The sequence below is a fragment of the Sminthopsis crassicaudata genome, chromosome 2, assembly GCF_048593235.1.
Source record: "Sminthopsis crassicaudata isolate SCR6 chromosome 2, ASM4859323v1, whole genome shotgun sequence".
In the NCBI taxonomy this organism is placed as follows: Eukaryota; Metazoa; Chordata; class Mammalia; order Dasyuromorphia; family Dasyuridae; genus Sminthopsis; species Sminthopsis crassicaudata.
This window is the reverse complement of record NC_133618.1, coordinates 292,617,644-292,637,508: the sequence shown is the minus strand read 5'-3', so window position 1 is coordinate 292,637,508 and position 19,865 is coordinate 292,617,644. Positions and strand designations below refer to the sequence as shown.

Here is a 19,865-nt window from a genome sequence, read left to right as displayed (position 1 = left end):
ACCATGATGGATTTATATCTTTTCATATACAAATTATTTACCCTAGAGCCAATGATATAACTAATTCTTTACCTGCTTAGACTTAAGGACTAGAAATACTTTATATTCAATATTTAAAATTTAGAACCATGTTGATTTGGTAATCACTTAGCAATCATCTTTGCATACATGGCATTTACTAGACACTCTAAGAGGCAGCTAGATAGATCAAAAGATAGAATGCTAGACCTGGATTCAGCAAGACCTGAGCTCAAATCTGTCCTCAGATATTACTTAGTTGTATGACCCATGGAGAAAGGAGGAAGAGGGAGAGAAACAAGGAGGGAGAGAGGGAGAGAAGGAGAAAGGGAGAAGGAAGAAGGGAGACAGAAGGAAAGGGGGGGAAGGAGAGATGGAGAAAATGAACAGATTTGTTTGTATATTGTTATCACCTATTAGAATTTGAGCTCTTTGAAAGCAGGAACCTTTTTTTAAGCTTTTTTCTTTTGTATACCTAGAACTTAGTATCTGGCACATAGTAAAAGCTTAATGACACCTAATGCTTTTGCTGCTATTGCTATTTATTGATGTCGGTATTTATTATCATGTTTGTTTTATATTTGTATTTAGAACTTGATATTCAAAGGAGGCTTGCAGATGTTTAATGTTTGTCTTCCTGTCTCTTCAAATGTCTCAATTTTGCCAAATAATGAATTGGTCAGTCAGTCAAAACTCACTTATTAAGCTCTTACTATGAATCAGATAGTAAGTACTGGAGATAAAAAGAAAGGTAAAATATAGTCTTTGACCTCAAGGGGCTCATATTCTAATGGGGAAGACATATGCACGTGTGTATATATTTGTGTGCATGTATATATGCAAATGGAAGGTAGTAAGAAGAAAAGCAGAGGACATTAAAAAAAGGCTAGTACAGATTATAGGATTTGAGTTGAGACATATTAAGTCAGGGAAGACAGAAGATAAAGGTAAGAAGGGAAAAATTTTCTGAGTGAATAAAAGGCATAGAGTCCAGCTGGGGTGGGTTTTGTGTAAGGAATAGTGAGAACAATGACACTGGATTGTAGAATACATGAATAGAGAATAAAAGGATGGAAAGGAAGGAGAAAATCAACTTATGAAGAGCTTTAAATATCAAACAAAACAATAGATATCTGAACTATATGGTTGGACCTGCACTTTAGGAAAATCAATTCAGCAACTGAGAGAAGTGTGGATTGGAATGGGGAGGAAATTAAGACAAAGGACATCAATGAGTAGGCTTTGTACTAATTCAGGGAATGAGGTGATGACAGCCTGTACCAATTTGGCGGTTGTATAAGTGGTGAAAATAGTACAGAACATGGAGAGAAGTCACAAAGGGAGAAATGATAAGACTTAGCAATAGAGAGAAATTGGGGAACAAGTGCAAGAAAGGAGTAAAATTTAACATCAATGTTGCAAACCTGAGGGACTGGGAGGATGGCAATATCCTTAACAATTAAAAGGAAATAGTAATTTGTTAAGTGACTACTTATACAAATATGTACATGAATATACATACACAATTTTGTACCTGTAATTTTACCCATAATTTTCCAGGACAACCTACTGATTATAGACTACATATTACTGAACACATTAAACGAAAGATAGTCTGAGCAGACTTTTTGGTCACATAATTGATTTTGACTACAAGCTCCTCAGTAACAGTTAAATGACATTGTTTCTCACTGATATCAATAGTAGAGTCATTATTGTAAATATATATTTATATTTATATATATATATATATATTTTTTTTATAGTATATATATTTATATTTATATAAATTGTATATATTGTAAGTATATATTTATATATTATTTTAAGTATATATTTATATTTATATATATATATTTTATAGTATATATATTTATATTTATATAAATATATATTTATATACTTTCATATTTATAAACTTTCATAAAGTGACTTGATTTTTTTCATGTTAAGTAGTAAATAGTAAATTCTAATATATTCCAAAAGGTGATTTCATTGTGAAAACAAAAGATCATAATTTGTTTTTCTACACTTGAAGCATTTGACATTTCTTTTAATTGGCTCTTTAGTCTAATTCTGTTAGTATATGGCAATGTCTTAAAATTATAAGCATGGAGAATAGAATTAAGCACTACTATAAAATGTACAGTCTTAATATTCATATTTTTGTGTGGCAAGTTTTATTTTTAACTTATGGCTCTCATAAATAATGCTGTTATTCTTATAGGTAGATCTTTTTCAGACAATTTTAATACATCCTGTTACAACTAAGGTCCTTTAGTAATATAATTCCCACATATGATGCCAATTTAATAGGTCACAAACACTTCTTAAATCCAAATCAGAAATATGAATATTGTAACTAAAATTTCTTAAATCTAGATAAATAATATTTTAACACGATAAGAAAGATCTTTATACCAATTTTTGCAGCATGAATTACAAAACTGTGAGCAAGCCTTGAATATTTTGTTTTAATAGTTGAGATTAATCTACACAGAGGTGGGGAAAGGAAATAAACAAAGTTTCAAACACTAAAAAATTAGATGGAAATAGAGGAAATGAAATTAGGGGACTCTCAACCAATAAGAAAAAAAGCATGTGTTATGTGTTATGTGTTAGGGAACTCAAAGATTCCTGCAGATTCTGAAGTCCTTTAACAGTCTTATCATGTCTCAGAGAATGCAATGATTCCTGAGGGTTTTGAAGTCCTGTATCAGTCTTATTAACAATTTTTGATGTCCATGAATCAATTGCCATAATTGCCATGCTCTTTCAGTGGTGAGCACAGTCAGCAATGTTTCTTGGGTTTTCTCCTTCATTTCAAAGGTCCATCTCTGATGTACAAGGTGAATATGGCTCATTGGCACCCATCTGATTCCTTCTCTGTCTGTGGAGATGTAAGCAAACCCTCTCCCCCAAGCAGTTAATCTATCTGGTCCCTTCTATTCACCACTTTCTGGGTCTCTCCACATGACCTGGCGAATATCTAAAGACAGTGGAGCTGCTCGCACTGGACACTGTCCTTCCAGTGGATTATAAAACCTGTCTGCCGGAGCCAGTGCATCTTTGTCAAAAATTTTAAAATTAATGGTATAGAGAACTAAATTTAGAAGTTCTCTAAGGTTACCCGTGGCTCCCCCTTTCTTTTGTTTTTGGAGGAGTGTCTTAATATCCATTTCTTCTCTCTACTATTGCCTGCCCTTGAGGATTAAAAGGTATGCTAGTGGTATGTAAAATCTTATACTGTGCACAAAAGTGTGCAAAATGTTTAGAAGTATATGTAGGTCAATTGTCTCTTTTTATTGCTTGTGGCACATCCATAATTGCAAATGCTTGTATAAGGAATTCAGTGACCACTCGGACTGTCTCTTGCTGCTGGTATTGCAAAAGTAAATCCTAAAAAGGTGTCTACTACAACATGGATAAAAGACAGATGACCAAAAGATTTATAATGGGTCACATCTATATGCCAAGTTTCATTGGGTCTCAAACCATAAGAGTTCTTCCCTGAAGGGAGTGTAGAAGCATGGAAAGGAAGGCAAGTTGTATGCTCCTACCCTCCCCTCTTTTGTTATTCCAAATTGCAAACATAAAGCTCGAGCAGACTGATGATATTTAGAATGAGATTGTTCGGCTGTCTGAAATAAAAGAGTATTGGCAAACATGACTAGAAGGCTATCTGCCTTTGAATTTCCATCAAAAATAGGACCTGGAAGTCCACTATGAGAGTGGATATTCAAGATATAAATCTTACCTGGATGTTTTCTCACTTGCTCTTGAAGTTCCTTAAAGAGCTGATGTATATTAGAAGCTACAAATTTTATTTGGGCTGTGGCAATTCTTTGTACCACACTTAATGAATAGGCTGAATCAGATATTATATTTACATCTTCTGGATAATAAGTAAGAGCTAGCATGATTGCATATAATTCATCCTGCTGAGTGGACTGAAAAGGAGTTCTGAACTCTCTTTACAGTTAAGTCACGAGAGTATATAGCACAAATGTTATGTTTGTATGCACCTGTAAAGATAGTTGGTCCTTTAAGAGGAACCTAAGAAACCTTTTCTTCAAGAATCCATCGCCAATTATGTAATAGTCAGGTTATCTTTAATGGAGAACCATGTGTAAAATTTGGAGCTGTGGCCAATAAAATTTGCCACTCTGGAATGGTTTCACATCATACATTAATTTGTGCATTGGTATAAAAGGTATATATCTTGTCAGTGTTTATCCCAGATAATTGTAATGCTTGCTTAATGGCTTTTAATAAAATTCTATCCACAAGCACTAGGTAAGGAGTAAGGCTTTGGTCTGGTTGTGCTGGGAGGGTCAACCACTCTATCACACTGTCTCCTTGATGAAGGACTGCTGTGGCTGCCTCTTATGTAGCAAAAATTGATATTTCCAAAGGTTTTTGAGTGACCCTTTCAACCACATTGGATAAAGCCAGTTCAACTTGTCTCAAAGCCTCTTGACCTTCTTTTGTAAGTTGGCTTAGTGAGTTTAAAGCGCTGTCTCCCCTTAAAATGTCATATAATGGTTGTAATTGATAAGTAGTCAAGCCTAACACTGGACATATCTATTGGATATCTCCTATCATTTCTGAAAGTCATTTAAGGTGTTTAGCTTCTTTGTTCTTAAGGAAAATTTTTGTACTGTAAGCAACTTAAGGTTTACTTCATGTCCTAAATATTTAGAAGGAGCATGTCTTCAAATTTTTTCTGGAGTTATATGCAATTTGTAGTTCCTTAGTGTTTCTATGGTCTTTTGTAGACATGCTTCTAACATTAGTTCCTCAGGTGCACACCCCAATATATCATCCATGTAATGTAATAACATTACTTTTGGAAATGCTTTTCTTACTGAAGTAAGAGCAACAGCAACATACATTTGGCACATAGTAAGACTATTTTTCATTCCCTGTGGCAACACTGTCCATTCATATCTTTTATAAAGCTCGGCTAAATTAACGCTGGGCACTGAAAAGGCAAATCTTTTCCTATCCTCCTTATCTAGAGTGATAGAATAGAAACAATCCTTAATGTCTGTAATCCAAAAAGGCCATTTTCCAAAAAAACTGAGTAGGAGATGGAAGTCCAGGCTGAAGAGTTCCCATAGTTTCCATCTGTACATTTACTTTTCTTAAATCAGTCAACATCTTCCATTTTCCAGATTTCTTTTTTTTACAACAAATACAAGAACATTCCAAGAACTTAGAGAAGGTTGTAAGTGTTCTTGGTCAAGTTGCTCCTGTCTATCCTATCTTATTCTATCTAATAAGGCTTGAATTTTTTTTCACTAGCTAAGGGCCACTGTTCTATCCACACTGGTGTATCAGTTTTCTACTGAATAGGAACTGGCCTTCAACAGCATCCCTGCCTAAAAAAACCAAAGTATTCAATTGTAATCCTAACTGTTGTAAGATATCTCTTCCCCACAGATTGATGGGGCGTTTTCAACTTTAAAAGGAGTAATGAACTCCTGTTTCACCTTCAAATGTCCATCTCAAAGGGATAGCACTAACTTGAGCTGCTATTGATCCTCCTACACCAGATATGTAGGTGTCTGCCTTAATTTTTGGCCAGTGACTGGGCCAGTTGGCACCTCTAATGACTGTTCAATCTGCACCTGTGTCTACCAATCCTTCTAATGGTATGCCATTTATATAGATAGTGAGCAAAAGTCAGTCAGCTGTCACAGCTGCTGTCCAATATATTCTGGATTTTGTTGCTTGGAGTCAGAATCTGGATGACTATCACCAGATTGCCTATCAGGAGCCTGTATCAGTAAACCTGATGCTACTACTTCTCCTGATTACTAAGTCACACATTGTCTACCTGAATCAGTGACTGGGATATTACCTACACATTCCCCAGTTTCCCACATTAGTGTATGGATGAACACTGTTTTGTAAGAACTCTCAGAAGGTGAAATGGTCAAGCCTATTGTGCCTGGAGGCAAGGGATCCATAGGCTGGAAAGGAACAGATTTCACCTCTCCAAGGGGTATCTCAGCTGCACACAACTCTGTTCTCCCCAACTGTAATCCCTTTCTCCCATCAGACTGCTTCTTGGCTGATTGGTCATATCTGAGTACTGAACTCCTAAAGACTCTCTGGGTGTAGCATAGGCTGTCATCATTCCCCAAGTATTTTTTGCCTTCAGCGCTGGGGTTGGTCCCCTCATCCCATTTCCCTGAATCAGTCTACATTCTGATGCCCAATGGAAGCCTCTATTGCATTTTGGACATGGGGTATTAGGACTTATTTTCCCACCCTGTTTTCTCACTTTGTCTCTATGCCAACACAGCTTTCAGATGCCCTACTTTACCACACTGAAAGCATTGATAAGTCTCTTTGGAGGTCCCTTGCCAAAAGAGCCCTTGTCTTCCCATGTTCGGATCTTGGGAAGTCTGCATCATAGCCTGGGTATAAAAGGCATTTGTGCCCACTGTGGCACAGTATCTTATGATCTCATCTAAAGGAGCATGTTTGTGTAGGTCTTATATAACTCTTCTACAAACCTCATTAGCATTTTCTTTAGCAAATTGTCTTATCATAATTCCTGAAGCTGCATTTTCTCCAATTGTTCACATGACAGCTCTCTGCAGATGTCCTATAAAATCAGCAAAGGATTCATTGGGACCTTTCTCTATTTTTGTGAAGGTTTCCCCTCTATCTTGCCTTCCTGGGAAGGAGCCCCATGCTTTGATAGCAACAGAAGCAATTTGCTCATATGCTGCTATGGAGTAATTAATCTGTGCTGAAGTGTCTGCATAAGAACTTAAACCTGCTAGTTGATGAAAGGTGACTGGAATATTAACTCCAGTTTGCCTATTTCATTGGGCTTGTATCCTACAGAGCTCACTATATTCACAAAGCCACAACAAGTTTTGTCCAGGTTCTAAACATGTCCTTGCTATAGATTTCCAATCACTAGGGGTTAAAATTTCATAAGCCAAAATTTCTAATAACATCTTAACTTAAGATGACGTAGACCCAAAAAGAGTTCGAGCCTTTTTCAGGCCTTTGATTATTTCTAGATCAAAAGGAGTGTATCTTCTTTTTTCTTGACCTGAAGAGTTAAGCTGTTCAATCACAGGATACATTTCTGTTCTCAAATCAGCTGTATTCTGTCCTTCCTCTTTGGCTTTAAGTAGTGCCTTCTATAATCGAGTCAAAGGGTGGGAGGCATTTTCTGGGGGGAGGTGCTGGTGGTATCACTGCCCTTCCCACTCCTCCTTCTCCCTCCACTCAGGAAGGTGAAGTTGATGGGGGAGGATCAGGGGCTTATTCAGGTGCAGGAGATGAAGCTGAACTAGGAGAGTGAGAATCACCACACCCTTTAAATTCACTCAACTCCCCATGCCTTTTGGCTATTTTCTCATTACCCTCCCCCCTTCTTGTCCTCCTCCTCCTCCTCAAGCTTCCTTGTCTGGCTATTCTTCTTAAAACTTTTCTTTCTTTTTAGAACTTGTGGGATTCTTTAAGGCCAATTGTATTATGCTGTATATATAGAATGTTTCTTTAGAAATTGGATCAGGATCATCATCACTGTAATATTCACTTAGTTGCTCTCCTCCTGCTCTAGTTTCCAATTATCTGCCTCTATTCCATCTTCCTTGGAGAACCAAGGGGACATACATTCTAATGTTTCTAAGAGTCCACCAATCTACTCCCAAGTTACAAGCAAACCTTGTCTCTTTATTAACCTAAGAATGCCTTCTATAGAGTTCCTGTGGGGTGGGAGTGGGTGGGGGTGGTGGAGGCTCTTTTCCTAGTATCTGCCCCATTTCAGCACTTAACTTGCTTGTCTATTTTAATACTCACCCTATTTCCTGGTCTTCAATGAAATTTTGGTTCTTAGTCCACATTGTCACCAATATATAATATCTGGGCTGGCTCTCTGGAGGGTCTCAGAATCAGTCAGAATCTGGATCAATCAAAGTCCTTGATCTTCAGTGGGAGAAGTGAAGGAGGCAGGCATGCCACGTGGCTTGCCAAAGATGTATCCTGGATTCTGGAGTCCATTGTCTCTAGCCTCTCTCTTCCTCAGCACTCTCCCTCAGCCCTCCAATCCTTGCCTATGATTACCTCACCACCAAACATTCAGTAAGTGCCAATCATGAGGAGAGCCATCATATTACCATATCATCTAAGTATATGCTTATAGAGCCATTATCTCACATCCAATAGATAATTAGCCTTAAATGCTCTGCTATCTGATTCAAGCACACCTTTTCAGAGTTTCAGCCCTCTACAAGAAAAGTTACTTAGAACATACTCCTTAGTTTGGTGCAGAGGTTATATACCAGGAAAGAGAATGCAATTAATGAAACCAGTAATACTCTAAGAAATATGCTCAACTCCTGTGTCTAAACATAGAAACAATATAAGGGTTACCTTGAAAAAGAAGTTAGGGAAGTTAAGTAGTTGCTTACCTTATGGAGATGTTCAAGGGCAAGCACAATTTCCCCAATATATATCTGTACTTCACTTTCCGTGAAACGTTCTCTTTGAGAAAGATGAGTAAAAAGTTCTCCACCATTTATGTAATCTAAAAATAAAATATATGTATTTTTTATCAACTAATGATCAAAAAGTAAAGGGAATGTTCTTTTTTTGTTGCTCTTAAGGACATTGTAGAGATTGTACTTACTTATTCTTTTTTTTTTTTTTTAGAATTTTTTCCCCACAGTATATATGCATGAGCAATTTTTTTTTATAACCTTATCCTTTGTATTCATTTTTCCAAATTATCCCACCCTCCCTCCACTCCCTCCCCCCGATGACAGGCAATCCCATACATTTTACATGTGTTACAATATAACCTAGATACAATATATGTGTGTAAATACCATTTTCTTGTTGCACATTAAGTATTAGATTCCAAAGGTATAAGTAACCTGGGTAGATAGACAGTAGTGCTAACAATTTACATTCACTTCCCAGTGTTCCTTCTCTGGATGTAGTTATTTCTGTCCATCATTGATCAACTGGAAGTGAGTTGGATCTTCTTTATGTTGAAGATATCCACTTCTATCAGAATACATCTTCATACAACACTGAAGTGTACAGCGATCTTCTGGTTCTATTCATTTCACTCAGCATCAGTTGATGTAAGTTTCTCCAAGCCTCTCTGTATTCCTCCTGCTGGTCATTTCTTACAGAGCAATAATATTCCATAACCTTCATATACCATAATTTACCCAACCATTCTCCAATTGATGGACATCCTGTACTTACTTATTCTTACATTTCAAATTTTTTTTTACATTTGAAATTACTATGCTATAAGCATATTCACACAACAAAGTAAATCTGAATAACTTAAATGGGAAGCTTTGATAAGAATTACTACCACTATGGCAGAAAATAGTATTTGCCAAATAACTAGGGATCAATTTTTTTTTCTTTTAAGTTTTATTGATTTTTTATTTTACATCAGCCATTTTGAGATGTCTTCTCCCCATCCTCCAGTGAGTTTCCCCATGTAACAAAGAAAAGCAGTTAAGTAAAACCAACACATGTTCTAACATTTTATGCAACATTTATAGTCACAGAACCCTCATCCAAGGAAAAGTCGAGAAAGGCATTTATGGCTTACTCAATTTCACTTTATAAGACCAAGTAATTTAAGCTGCTTATTTCTTATTTGATATATTTTTGTAGGGTAATCACATTTTGGTATTGTAACATCTCAATTTGAATGAAACCCTACATATTCTTATCTGCAATCATTTAGCCACTGCTCTGGGGATCAATTTTTTTTTAATAGCATTTGCCAATTTCTTTTTTTTTTAATTTTATACTTTTATGATTATACATTTTTGACAGTATATATGCATGAGTAATTTTTTAATAACATTATCCCTTGTATTTATTTTTCCAGATTTTCCCCTCCCTCCCTCTACTCTCTCCCCTAGATGACAGGCAATCTCATACATTTTACATGTGTTACAGTATAACCTAGATACAATATAAGTGTGTAAATACCATTTTCTTGTTGCACATTAAGTATTGGATTCCAAAGGTATAAATAACCTGAGTAGACAGTAGTGCTAATATTTTATATTCAATTCCCAGTGTTCCTTCTCTGGGTGTAGTTGTTTCTGTCCATCATTGATCAGCTGGAAGTGAGTTGGATCTTCTTTATGTTGAAGATATCCACTTCCATCAGAATACATCTTCATATAGTATTGTTGTTGAAGTGTATAGTGATCTTCTGGTTCTGCTCATTTCACTCAGCACCAGTTCATGCAAGTCTCTCCCAAGCCTTTCTGAATTCATCCTGCTGGTCATTTCTTACAGAGCAATAATATTCCATAGCCTTCATATACCATAATTTACCCAACCATTCTCCAGTTGATGGACATCCATTCATCTTCCAGTTTCTAGCCACTACAAAAAGAGCTGCCACAAACATTTTGGCACATACAGGTCCCTTTCCCCTCCTCAGTATTTCTTTGGGATATAAGCCCATTAGCAGCACTGCTGGATCAAAGGGTATGCAGAGTTTGATAACTTTTTGGGCATAGTTCCAGATTGCTCTCCAAAATGGCCGGATTCTTTCACAACTCCACCAACAATATATTAGTATCTCAGTTTTCCCACATCCCCTCCAACCTTGATCATTGCCTTTTCCTGTCATCTTCGCCAATCTGAGAGGTGTGAGGTGGTACCTCAAAGTTGTCTTAATTTGCATTTCTCTAATCAACAGTGATTGAGCATTTTTTCATATGACTACATGTTAGGATTCTTACAAGGTGCTAAGTCACTGGAATGGATATAATTATCTAATTTAGCATGGTACTTAACAATTCTTTAGTTCAGTAATGTATTTACTATAATTCCATGAGATTCACACCTTTAAGAGAGCATACTAATAAGGTGCTCCCACAAGCCCAGGGAGTACCCAACAAGCACATTCTCTGGAAGCATATAGAAAGTCAGGATTCAGTCAAGGGGAGAATTTCAGGGAAGCTCGAGGAGATTCAGAGGATTCACAAGTCCAGGAGATTCACAAATCTAAAGAAAAAGCCTGCTCATGGACTTCTGGGAGATTCAGAACTAGGATTGACTTCTAGAAGATTCACAACACAGAAGCCCACAATCCCACTCTCGGAGGAGTCTGATTCATTCCATTTTCAACCTTTGTGCTGGCTGGAGGCTTTGGATTCAGAGGGAGCTAGAGGCTTAAGCTGTTAGAGACAAAGGACTCGAAGCAAGAGCTCTAGGGAACCAAGGAGAGAAGGCCTCCAGAAAACTACCCGACCCCCAAGTGAAGGAGATAAGATTTGGAAAGAGACAGTAAAGGACTTTAACTTCTGGCTGGATTTGGGATTATTGAACTGAACTGAAACTAAGGCTGCCTCCAGAAGCTCCCCAAGAGATCTGCTTCCAGAGAACGATTACAATTTAGAGAAACAGAACACTACAACTAACAGATGGCTTTAATTTTGTTATCTGAAAATCATCTGTTCACATACTTTGAAAACATTTATAAATGACAGTCTAGTATGGTGGAGAGTAAACTGATCTTAAAGTCAGAAAGATAAGGATTCAAACCTCACTTCTCAAACATATTGGCTGTGTTGACCCTGAGCAAGTTATTCAACCTTCAAGCCCGAGCAACTAAGACTATTCTTTGAAAGAAGGTGTCAACTTGTACTCATAGAGGGAGTTCCTTCAATGAGATCCAGGAAAACAAACAAAAAATCCTACAAACTCACATTTATTAATATTATTCCCCAAAAGACATAAAAATGCACTGTAGTTAATGTGCAAAAGCACAAAGCTCACTGAAGAGTACTAAAATATCACTACTATAATGACAAGCAGATACTGTTTCTTCTTGAGTAACAGTAGTCATGGTACTGTTTTTAATAATCCTTAAACTGATTTTTCCTTTCCTCCTTCCTTCTCTCTTCCCCTTTTCTTTTTCTCTCAAAGAATATACATATGTAATTATATATTCATACATAAACATATTTAGCTATTTAGTTACTTCAGGGTCTTAGTGCAGTTTTAACCTCTAAAAGTTTTTTTTTTTTTTAAAGGAACACCCTATATGTGTGCACACATATATATTCCATAGATTAAATTAAGAACATATATAACTACACACACACACACACACACACACACACACACACACACACACACACACACACACACATATATATTCCACAGAAGAAATTAAGGACATATATTATATAACCAAAAAAGAAATAAAGAAAACAGTTTTCTCTGGAAGGGGACCTACTACTTAGTTCAGAAAAGTTACTCTGTATCAAAATTTTTATAGAGCAGTAGTTTGCATGAAATTGATAGATTTTGTTTCACCTCTAGTGTTCCCTTGGATCATACCACAAGGTAAAAATATAATGAAGTAAAAGCATCCTTCCACTCCACTCAATGTCCCCTACCCTACACCCCAATAAAACACTAGAGTAAAAGGAAACAAGCCAGTTTGTTTTCAAAGATAAAGAAAATTAGACTTATAAAATGCATTTACTCTCCCTCAACTTCCTGCCAGGCATAGGGAATCTAGCATAATGAACAAAGAACTGTCCTTGGATTTTTGAAGGCCTGAGTTCAAGCCATACAACTGAATGTCACTGTCTGATGAGTCATCTAACTTCTCAATATATTAGCCAATTTTGTAAATTGTATTTCCTCCCTTATATTCCTATACCAAGGAACAGATCCAGACCAAGATTAATCCTAATGTCCTAATGCCCTCACTACACCTAAAAACAATGTAGTACTCCTGGATAAATGGCATCCAAAATGAGCCATTAATGATTTGTAAAAATTTATAAAAATAACTAAAATAAATATTTGGAATATAATACAATTTAAATTTTCTTTTAAAAAAAAGTCTAGTTAAGGTTTTATTGTAACACATGTAAAATGTATGAGATTGCCTGTCCTCGGGGGGAGGGAGTGAAGGGAGGGGGGGATAATTTGGAAAAATGAATACAAGGGATAATATTATAAAAAAAAATTACTCATGCATATATACTGTGAAAAAAATTCTAAATAAAAAATATATATAAATAAAATAAAATAAGATAAAAAAATAAAATAAAAAATAAAAAAGTCTAGTTAGAAAACAGTCAGCATTATATAAGTAATTACAAAACTTCTCATGTGAAAATATACATATTAGTGTTTCCACTACACAGTTTAATATGATATATATTTCCACATTCTGGACAAAGACTAGAATAAGATTTCACAACTAGGAGAGAACTTAAAGAAAAACAAATTCCTTGCATTTTGATGATGAAAAAACAAAAACAAACTCAAGACCTAGAAAGAGATAGACAACTTGTTTGACAGGTCATTGTTGTCAGAACCATGTCTTTCAGAACACCTTAAATAGTATAGAATGTTTTGTCTTTAAATGTTTATTGAGGTTTTTTCCTAGTAACACATTTACTAGGGAAAAAAATTTACTGAAACAGGGTTTTATTTTTTTTATTTTATATTTCAATTGGAAACTACTTTATATTTTGAAGATAGTCATTTTTTTTTAAGTTTTTCAATTCTATCGCCATATAATTGGGCATAAAATTCTCCAATAATTTTCTTTATTTCCTCTTCATTTTTAAGGAAATGCCTGCTTTTCACTTTTTAGTTATGATAATTTGGCTTTCTTCTCTTTTCGGGGGGAATCAAATTAGATAATACTTTATTGATTTTGTTACTCTTATAACACAGCCTTTAAATTCATTCATCAGAACTATCTTTTTCTTTTCAATTTTAACTAATTCCTCTGATTTTTAAAATTTAGACTTTTATTCTAGAAGGTTATTTATTGGCTTTCTCATTTTTACATTACATGTTAAATAATCTCTCTCTCTATTTTTAGATATTTATTTTCTTCCAAGGTTTATTTATTAAGTAACAAAAATTCTAGTGTGGTATCTCACTATTACTCTTCTTCCTATAATTATTTGTTTCAATGATTTGTTCTTTGATCTAACTTAATATAATCAAAATTATCTATTTTGTAATCAATAATAATCTCTAGTTCTTCTTTGGTCACAAATTCCTTCCTCCTCCATAGGTCTGAGAGGTAAAGTATCCTATGTTCTTCTAATTGGCTTATAATATTACTTTTTATGTCTAGATCATGAATTCATTTCGACCTTATCTTAGTATAGGGTGTTAAGTACTATTTAATGCATAGTTTCTGCCATACTAATTTCCAAATTTCCCAGAAGTTTTTGTCAAATAGTAAGTTCTTATTCCAAAAGCTGGGGTCTTTGGGTTTGTCAAACACTAGATTACTACGATAATTGGCTATTTTATCCTGTGAAACTTAACTTTTCCACTAACCGACTACTCTATTTCTTAGCCAGTACCAAATGGTTTTGATGACCACTGCTTTAAATTATAATTTTAGATCTGTTATAACTAGGCCATCTTCATTTGTGTTTTTTTTTTCATTAATTTCCTTGAAATCCTTGACCTTTTGTTCTTCCAGATGAACTCTGTTGTTATTTTTTTCTAGCTCTATAAAATAATTTCTTGGGAGTTTATGATTGGTATGGCACTGAATAGTAGTATCTGTTATTTTTATTATATTAGGTCCGCTTATCCATGAGCACTTGATATTTTTTCCAATTGACTTTGAGTGTTTCTGACTGTGCCTTGGTGATAGATCCCCAAATATTTTATACTATCGACAGTTATTTTAAATGGAATTTCTCTTTCTATCTCTTGCTATTGGATTTTGTTAGTGATATATAAAAATGCTGATGATTTATGTGGATTTATTTTGTATCCTGCAACTTTGCTAAAGTTGTGGATTAGACAACATAATATGTTGTCTTTAAGCACAATGGGGCTTTCAAAGTCTTTCAAAGTAATTCAAATATTATTTATTAAGTATCTGCTTTAAGTGCAAGGCATTGTGTTACATAGTACATAACATAAAAACAAAAATTAGACAATCCTTATCTTCAAGATTACATTCTATTGTGGGACAAAGTATATAGTGATAAGATAATAGGAAGAGAAAAAATTAACAACTGTGGGTATTAGGAGAAGCTTCACTTAAGAGGAATAAGATAAGTTGAACTTGAAAAATATTTACTGAACCAAAGGAGAGGAGGATCAGATTCAGAGTAGCTGGTAGTTTATCTACTTTGGTTGGATCTTAGAGAATATGAAGGAAATATATGAAATACATGATGTAAGTCTAGAAAGATAGGTGAAAAGTGTCACAATATAAAAAGGTTTAAAGCCAGGCTAGATAGTTTGTATTTTAATCTAAGGATAAGTGGGACTTTTTTTTTTTTTAACACACACACATATATATAAAACTTTCCTCCCAATTACATGTTAAACAATTTTAAATTTTTAAAATTTTAATTTTAATTTAATTTAAAATTTTTTTTAAATTTTGATTTCTAAATTCTTTCACTTCCTCCCTTCTTATCCCTCTACCTCCGAAATTAAGCAATCATTGTAAAACATTTCCATATTAGTTATTTGGTACAAGAAGGCTCAAATAAAAGAAAAAGAAACAAAGTAAAAAATAGCATATTTCAGAGTTTGTTTTTTTGGGAGGCAGACAGTATGCTTCATCATTAGTTCTTTGGAATTATTTTAGATCATTGTATTGTTGAGAATAGCTAATTTGTTCACAGTACATGATTGTACAGTATTGTTATTACCATATATAATGTTCTCCTGGTTCTGTTCTGTTCATTCATAGCTTTTTTAAACTTCCATAAGTAATAGGTGTTCTTTCTTTTTTAATTATTATTACTATAGCTTTTCAGTTATAAAACATATGCATTTTTCAACATTGACCCTTGCAAAACCTTCTCTTCCAATTTTTCCCTCTTTCCCTTCACCCCTTCCCCTGGATGGCAGGTAGTCCAATACATATTAAATATGTTGAAGTATATGTTAAATCTAATATATGTATACATATTTATACATAACACACAAGTGCTATGGTCCAGAACTCTGAAACAAGTATTCTTACAAGATGTTAAGTCAGTGGAATTGATGAGACAATGGTTATCTAGTTTAGCATGGTGCTTAATAGTTCTCTAAGTTCAGTATGATTGATTTAATCCTACAACAAATCATAGTTTCCTAGTGATATAATGATTGGTTTATACTTAGTGTACAGTATATAAGCTGAGACAAACTCAGCCAAGAAAGGAGAGAGAGATTCATTTCCATCTTCATCAGCACCATGGCTGGCCTGGCCTCCTGCACTTCTCCACTGAAACCAAGACTCCAGAAGGCCTCTAAGAAAACGAGCTGAGCCCCAAGGCTTTGAAGGACTTTGAAGGAGATAATAAAGAATTTGGACTTTAACACATAGCTATTCTTGTGGTGATTACTCTACTATAAAAAAGGCTGCCCCAGAGACCTCCAGGAAACCCGACAAGAACATTACACACAAGAAAAATCAGATCTAGAAAGAAAGAAAAAAACATGCAAGCAAACAATAACAACAACAAAAAGATGGAAATGCTATGTTGTGGTCCATACTTATTTCCCATAGTCCTCTCTCTGGGTATAGCTGACTCTCTTCATTACTGAACAATTGGAACTGGTTTGAATCATCTTATTGTTGACTTATCATTGAATAATTTTGTTGTTGCCATGTATAATGATCTTCTGGTTCTGCTCATTTGACTTAGCATCAGTTCCTGTGTCTCCAGGCCTCTCTGAAATTATCCTGTTGGTCATTTCTTACAGAATAATATTCCATAACATTCATATACCACAATTTATTCAGCCATTCTCCAATTGATGGGCATCCACTCATTTTCCAGTTTCTAGCCACTACAAAAAGGGCTGCCTCAAACATTTTTGCACATGTGAGTCCCTTTCCCTTCTTTAACATCTCTTGGGGATATAAGCCCAGTAATAACACTACTGGATCAAAGGGTATGCACATTTTGATAACTTTTTTGAGCATAGTTCCAAATTGCTCTCCAGAATGGTTGGATTCCTTTACAGTTCTACCAACGATGTATCAGTGTCCCAGTTTTCCCACATCCCCTCCAACATTCATCATTATCTTTTCCTGTCATCTCAGCCAATCAAACAGGTGTGTAGTGGTATATCAGAGTTGTCTTAATTTGCATTTATCTGATCACTAGTGATTTGGAACATTCTTTGATATGACTAGAAATAGTTTCAATTTCTTCATCTGAAAATTGTCTTTTCATATCCTTTGACCATTTATCAATTGGAGAATGCCTTCATTTCTTATAAAATTGCATCAGTTCTCTATATAATTTGGAAATGAGGCCTTTATCAGAACTTTGGAATATAAAAATGTTTTCCCAGTTTATTGCTTCCCTTCTAATGTTGTTTGCATTAATTTTGTTTGTACAAAAACTTTTTAATTTGATGTAATCAAAATTTTCTATTTTGTGATCAATAATAATCTCTAGTTCTTTGGTCACAAATTCCTTCCTCCTCCATAGGTCTGAGAGGTATACTATCCTATGTTCTTCTAATTTATTTATAATCTCATTCTTTATGTCTATATCATGAACCCATTTCGACCTTAGCTTGGTATATGGTGTTAAGTGTGGGTCAATGCCAAGTTTCTGCCATATTAGTTTCCAATTTTCGCAGCAGTTTTGTCAAACAGTGAATTCTTAACCCAAAAGCTGGGGTCTTTGGGTTTGTCAAACACTAGATTGTTATAGTTATTGACTATTTTGTCCTGTGAACCTAACCTATTCCACTGATCAACTAGTCTATTTATTAGCCAGTACCAAATGGTTTTGATGACTGCTGCTTTATGGTATAGTTTTAGATCTGGTACAGATAGGCCACCTTCATTTGATTTTTTTAATTAGTTCTCTTGAAATTCTTGACCTTTTGTTCTTCCAGATGAATTTTGTTGTTATTTTTTCTAGGTCAGTAAAATAGTTTCTTAGGAATTTGATTGGTATAGCACTACATAAATAAATTAGTTTAGGTAGCATTGTCATCCTTATTATATTTGCTTTGACTATCCAAGAGCACTTGATATTTTTCCAATTGTTTAGATCTGACTTTATTTGTGTGGAAAGTGTCTTGTAGTTTTATTCATATAGTTCCTGACTTTCCTTTGGCAGATAAATTCCCAAATATTTTATTATTATCAACAATTATTTTAAATGGAATTTCTCTTTGTATCTCTTGCTGTTGGATTTGTTAGTGATGTACAAAAATGCTAATGATTTATGTAGATTTATTTTGTATCCTGCAACTTTGCTAAAGTTGTGGATTATTTCTAATAGCTTTTTAGTAGATTCTCTAGGGTTTTCTAAGTATACCATCATATCATCTGCAAAAAGTGATAATTTGGTTTCCTCATTACCTAATTTAATTCCTTTCATGTCTTTTTCATCTCTTATTAATTAATTATTAAATATGATTAATTATTAAATATTAATCCTTTCAATTTCCAACTCTGATACTCCACAAAAAGCTGCTATTAATATTTCTGTACAAATATGTCCTTTTACTTTTTAAAAAAAGGTCTTTGGGATATAGACCTAGCTGTGATATTGTTGGATCAGAGGATAAGCACAGTTTTATAACCTGTTAGGCATAATTCCAAATTTTCTCCAGAATAACTGGATAAGTTCACAACTCCACCAATCATACATTAGTATTTCAGTTTCTCCACATTTCCTCTAACATTTATCATTTTCTTTTTCTGTCATATTAGTAGATTTGATAGATATGAGATGGTACCTCAGAGTTGCCTAAGTTTATATTTTTTCTAACTAATAGTAGACAACTGAGTTTTTCTTTCTTTTTTTTTTAAGAATAAAATCATACTTTATTATGTATAGGGAGTAGCTCTTTATGCACAACATTAAATTACAATTGAGACTTTCTAAAGATTTTTGAGAAAGAAAGCTCTTGATGAGTGGTTAGACTTGGTTCTTGGAAAGATTCTTTTGGCAGTTAAATAAGAAATCGATTAATAAGAGAAGAATGTGGGGAAAAGGAAACTAATTAGGAGCCTGTAAGTATAAAATAGTAAGAGTTTAGTAGGGCCTCCTGACTTCTGGGCTGGTGTTCTATCCACTGCACCATCTAGCTGCCCCTGTATTGACTAATAATTCTTACAACTATTTAAGCTGTTCTTTATTTCTTCAAGGAGTACTTTGTAACTGAACCTATTGCGTTGAATCTTTGAATCATTTGATTCAATGTATGCTTTGGTAAGTCAATTCTCAGATATTACATGCATTTTGTTATTTAGAATGGGATTTTCCTTTCTACTATTGCTTCTTATGTTTTGTTATTTTTATGTAGAAATATGGTTTATTTTTGAAGGTTTATTTTGCAGACCATAATCTGGCTGAAACAATTATCTTAATTAGTATCTTTGCTGATTTCCTAGAATTTTTAGACTAAATATTATCAATAAATAGGGATATTTTGTCCCTTCTGTACCTATTTTTATGCTTTAAAGTCATGCTTTTTATGATATTAAAAAAGTCCCTATGTGCCAATACTTTGCAAGGATTTTTTTGCATAAGAATGCTATATTTTGTCAAAGGCTTTTTCTACATCTATTGAGATAGGCATATGGTTATGGATGTTTTGATTTTTAATGCTTAATTATATTGATTTAAAAAAAAACATTGAATTATCCTTGCAACTCTGGTATAAGTCCTACTTGGTCATAATGGATGATTTTTTGGATAAATTGCTGTATTCTATTTGATAGGGTTTTGTTTAAAACTTTTGAGTCAATTCCATTAGTGATATTGATCTACAGCTTTCTATCTTTGTCTAGTTTTTTTTAAATTTCTATTCTTCTAGGTTGTCCATCACTTTTTTAT

The 19,865-nt window shown here is 34.3% G+C and overlaps 1 protein-coding gene across 1 annotated transcript in view; it reads right to left on the bottom strand.

Moving 5' to 3' along the window:
* Window positions 1-19,865, bottom strand: part of RPS6KA5 (ribosomal protein S6 kinase A5) — a 203,126-nt gene that overhangs the window by 85,750 nt on the left and 97,511 nt on the right. The window contains exon 4 of the mRNA XM_074289727.1: window positions 8,463-8,578. Within this exon, the coding sequence (XP_074145828.1) occupies window positions 8,463-8,578 (116 nt within the window). The remainder of the gene's footprint in view (window positions 1-8,462; window positions 8,579-19,865) is intronic.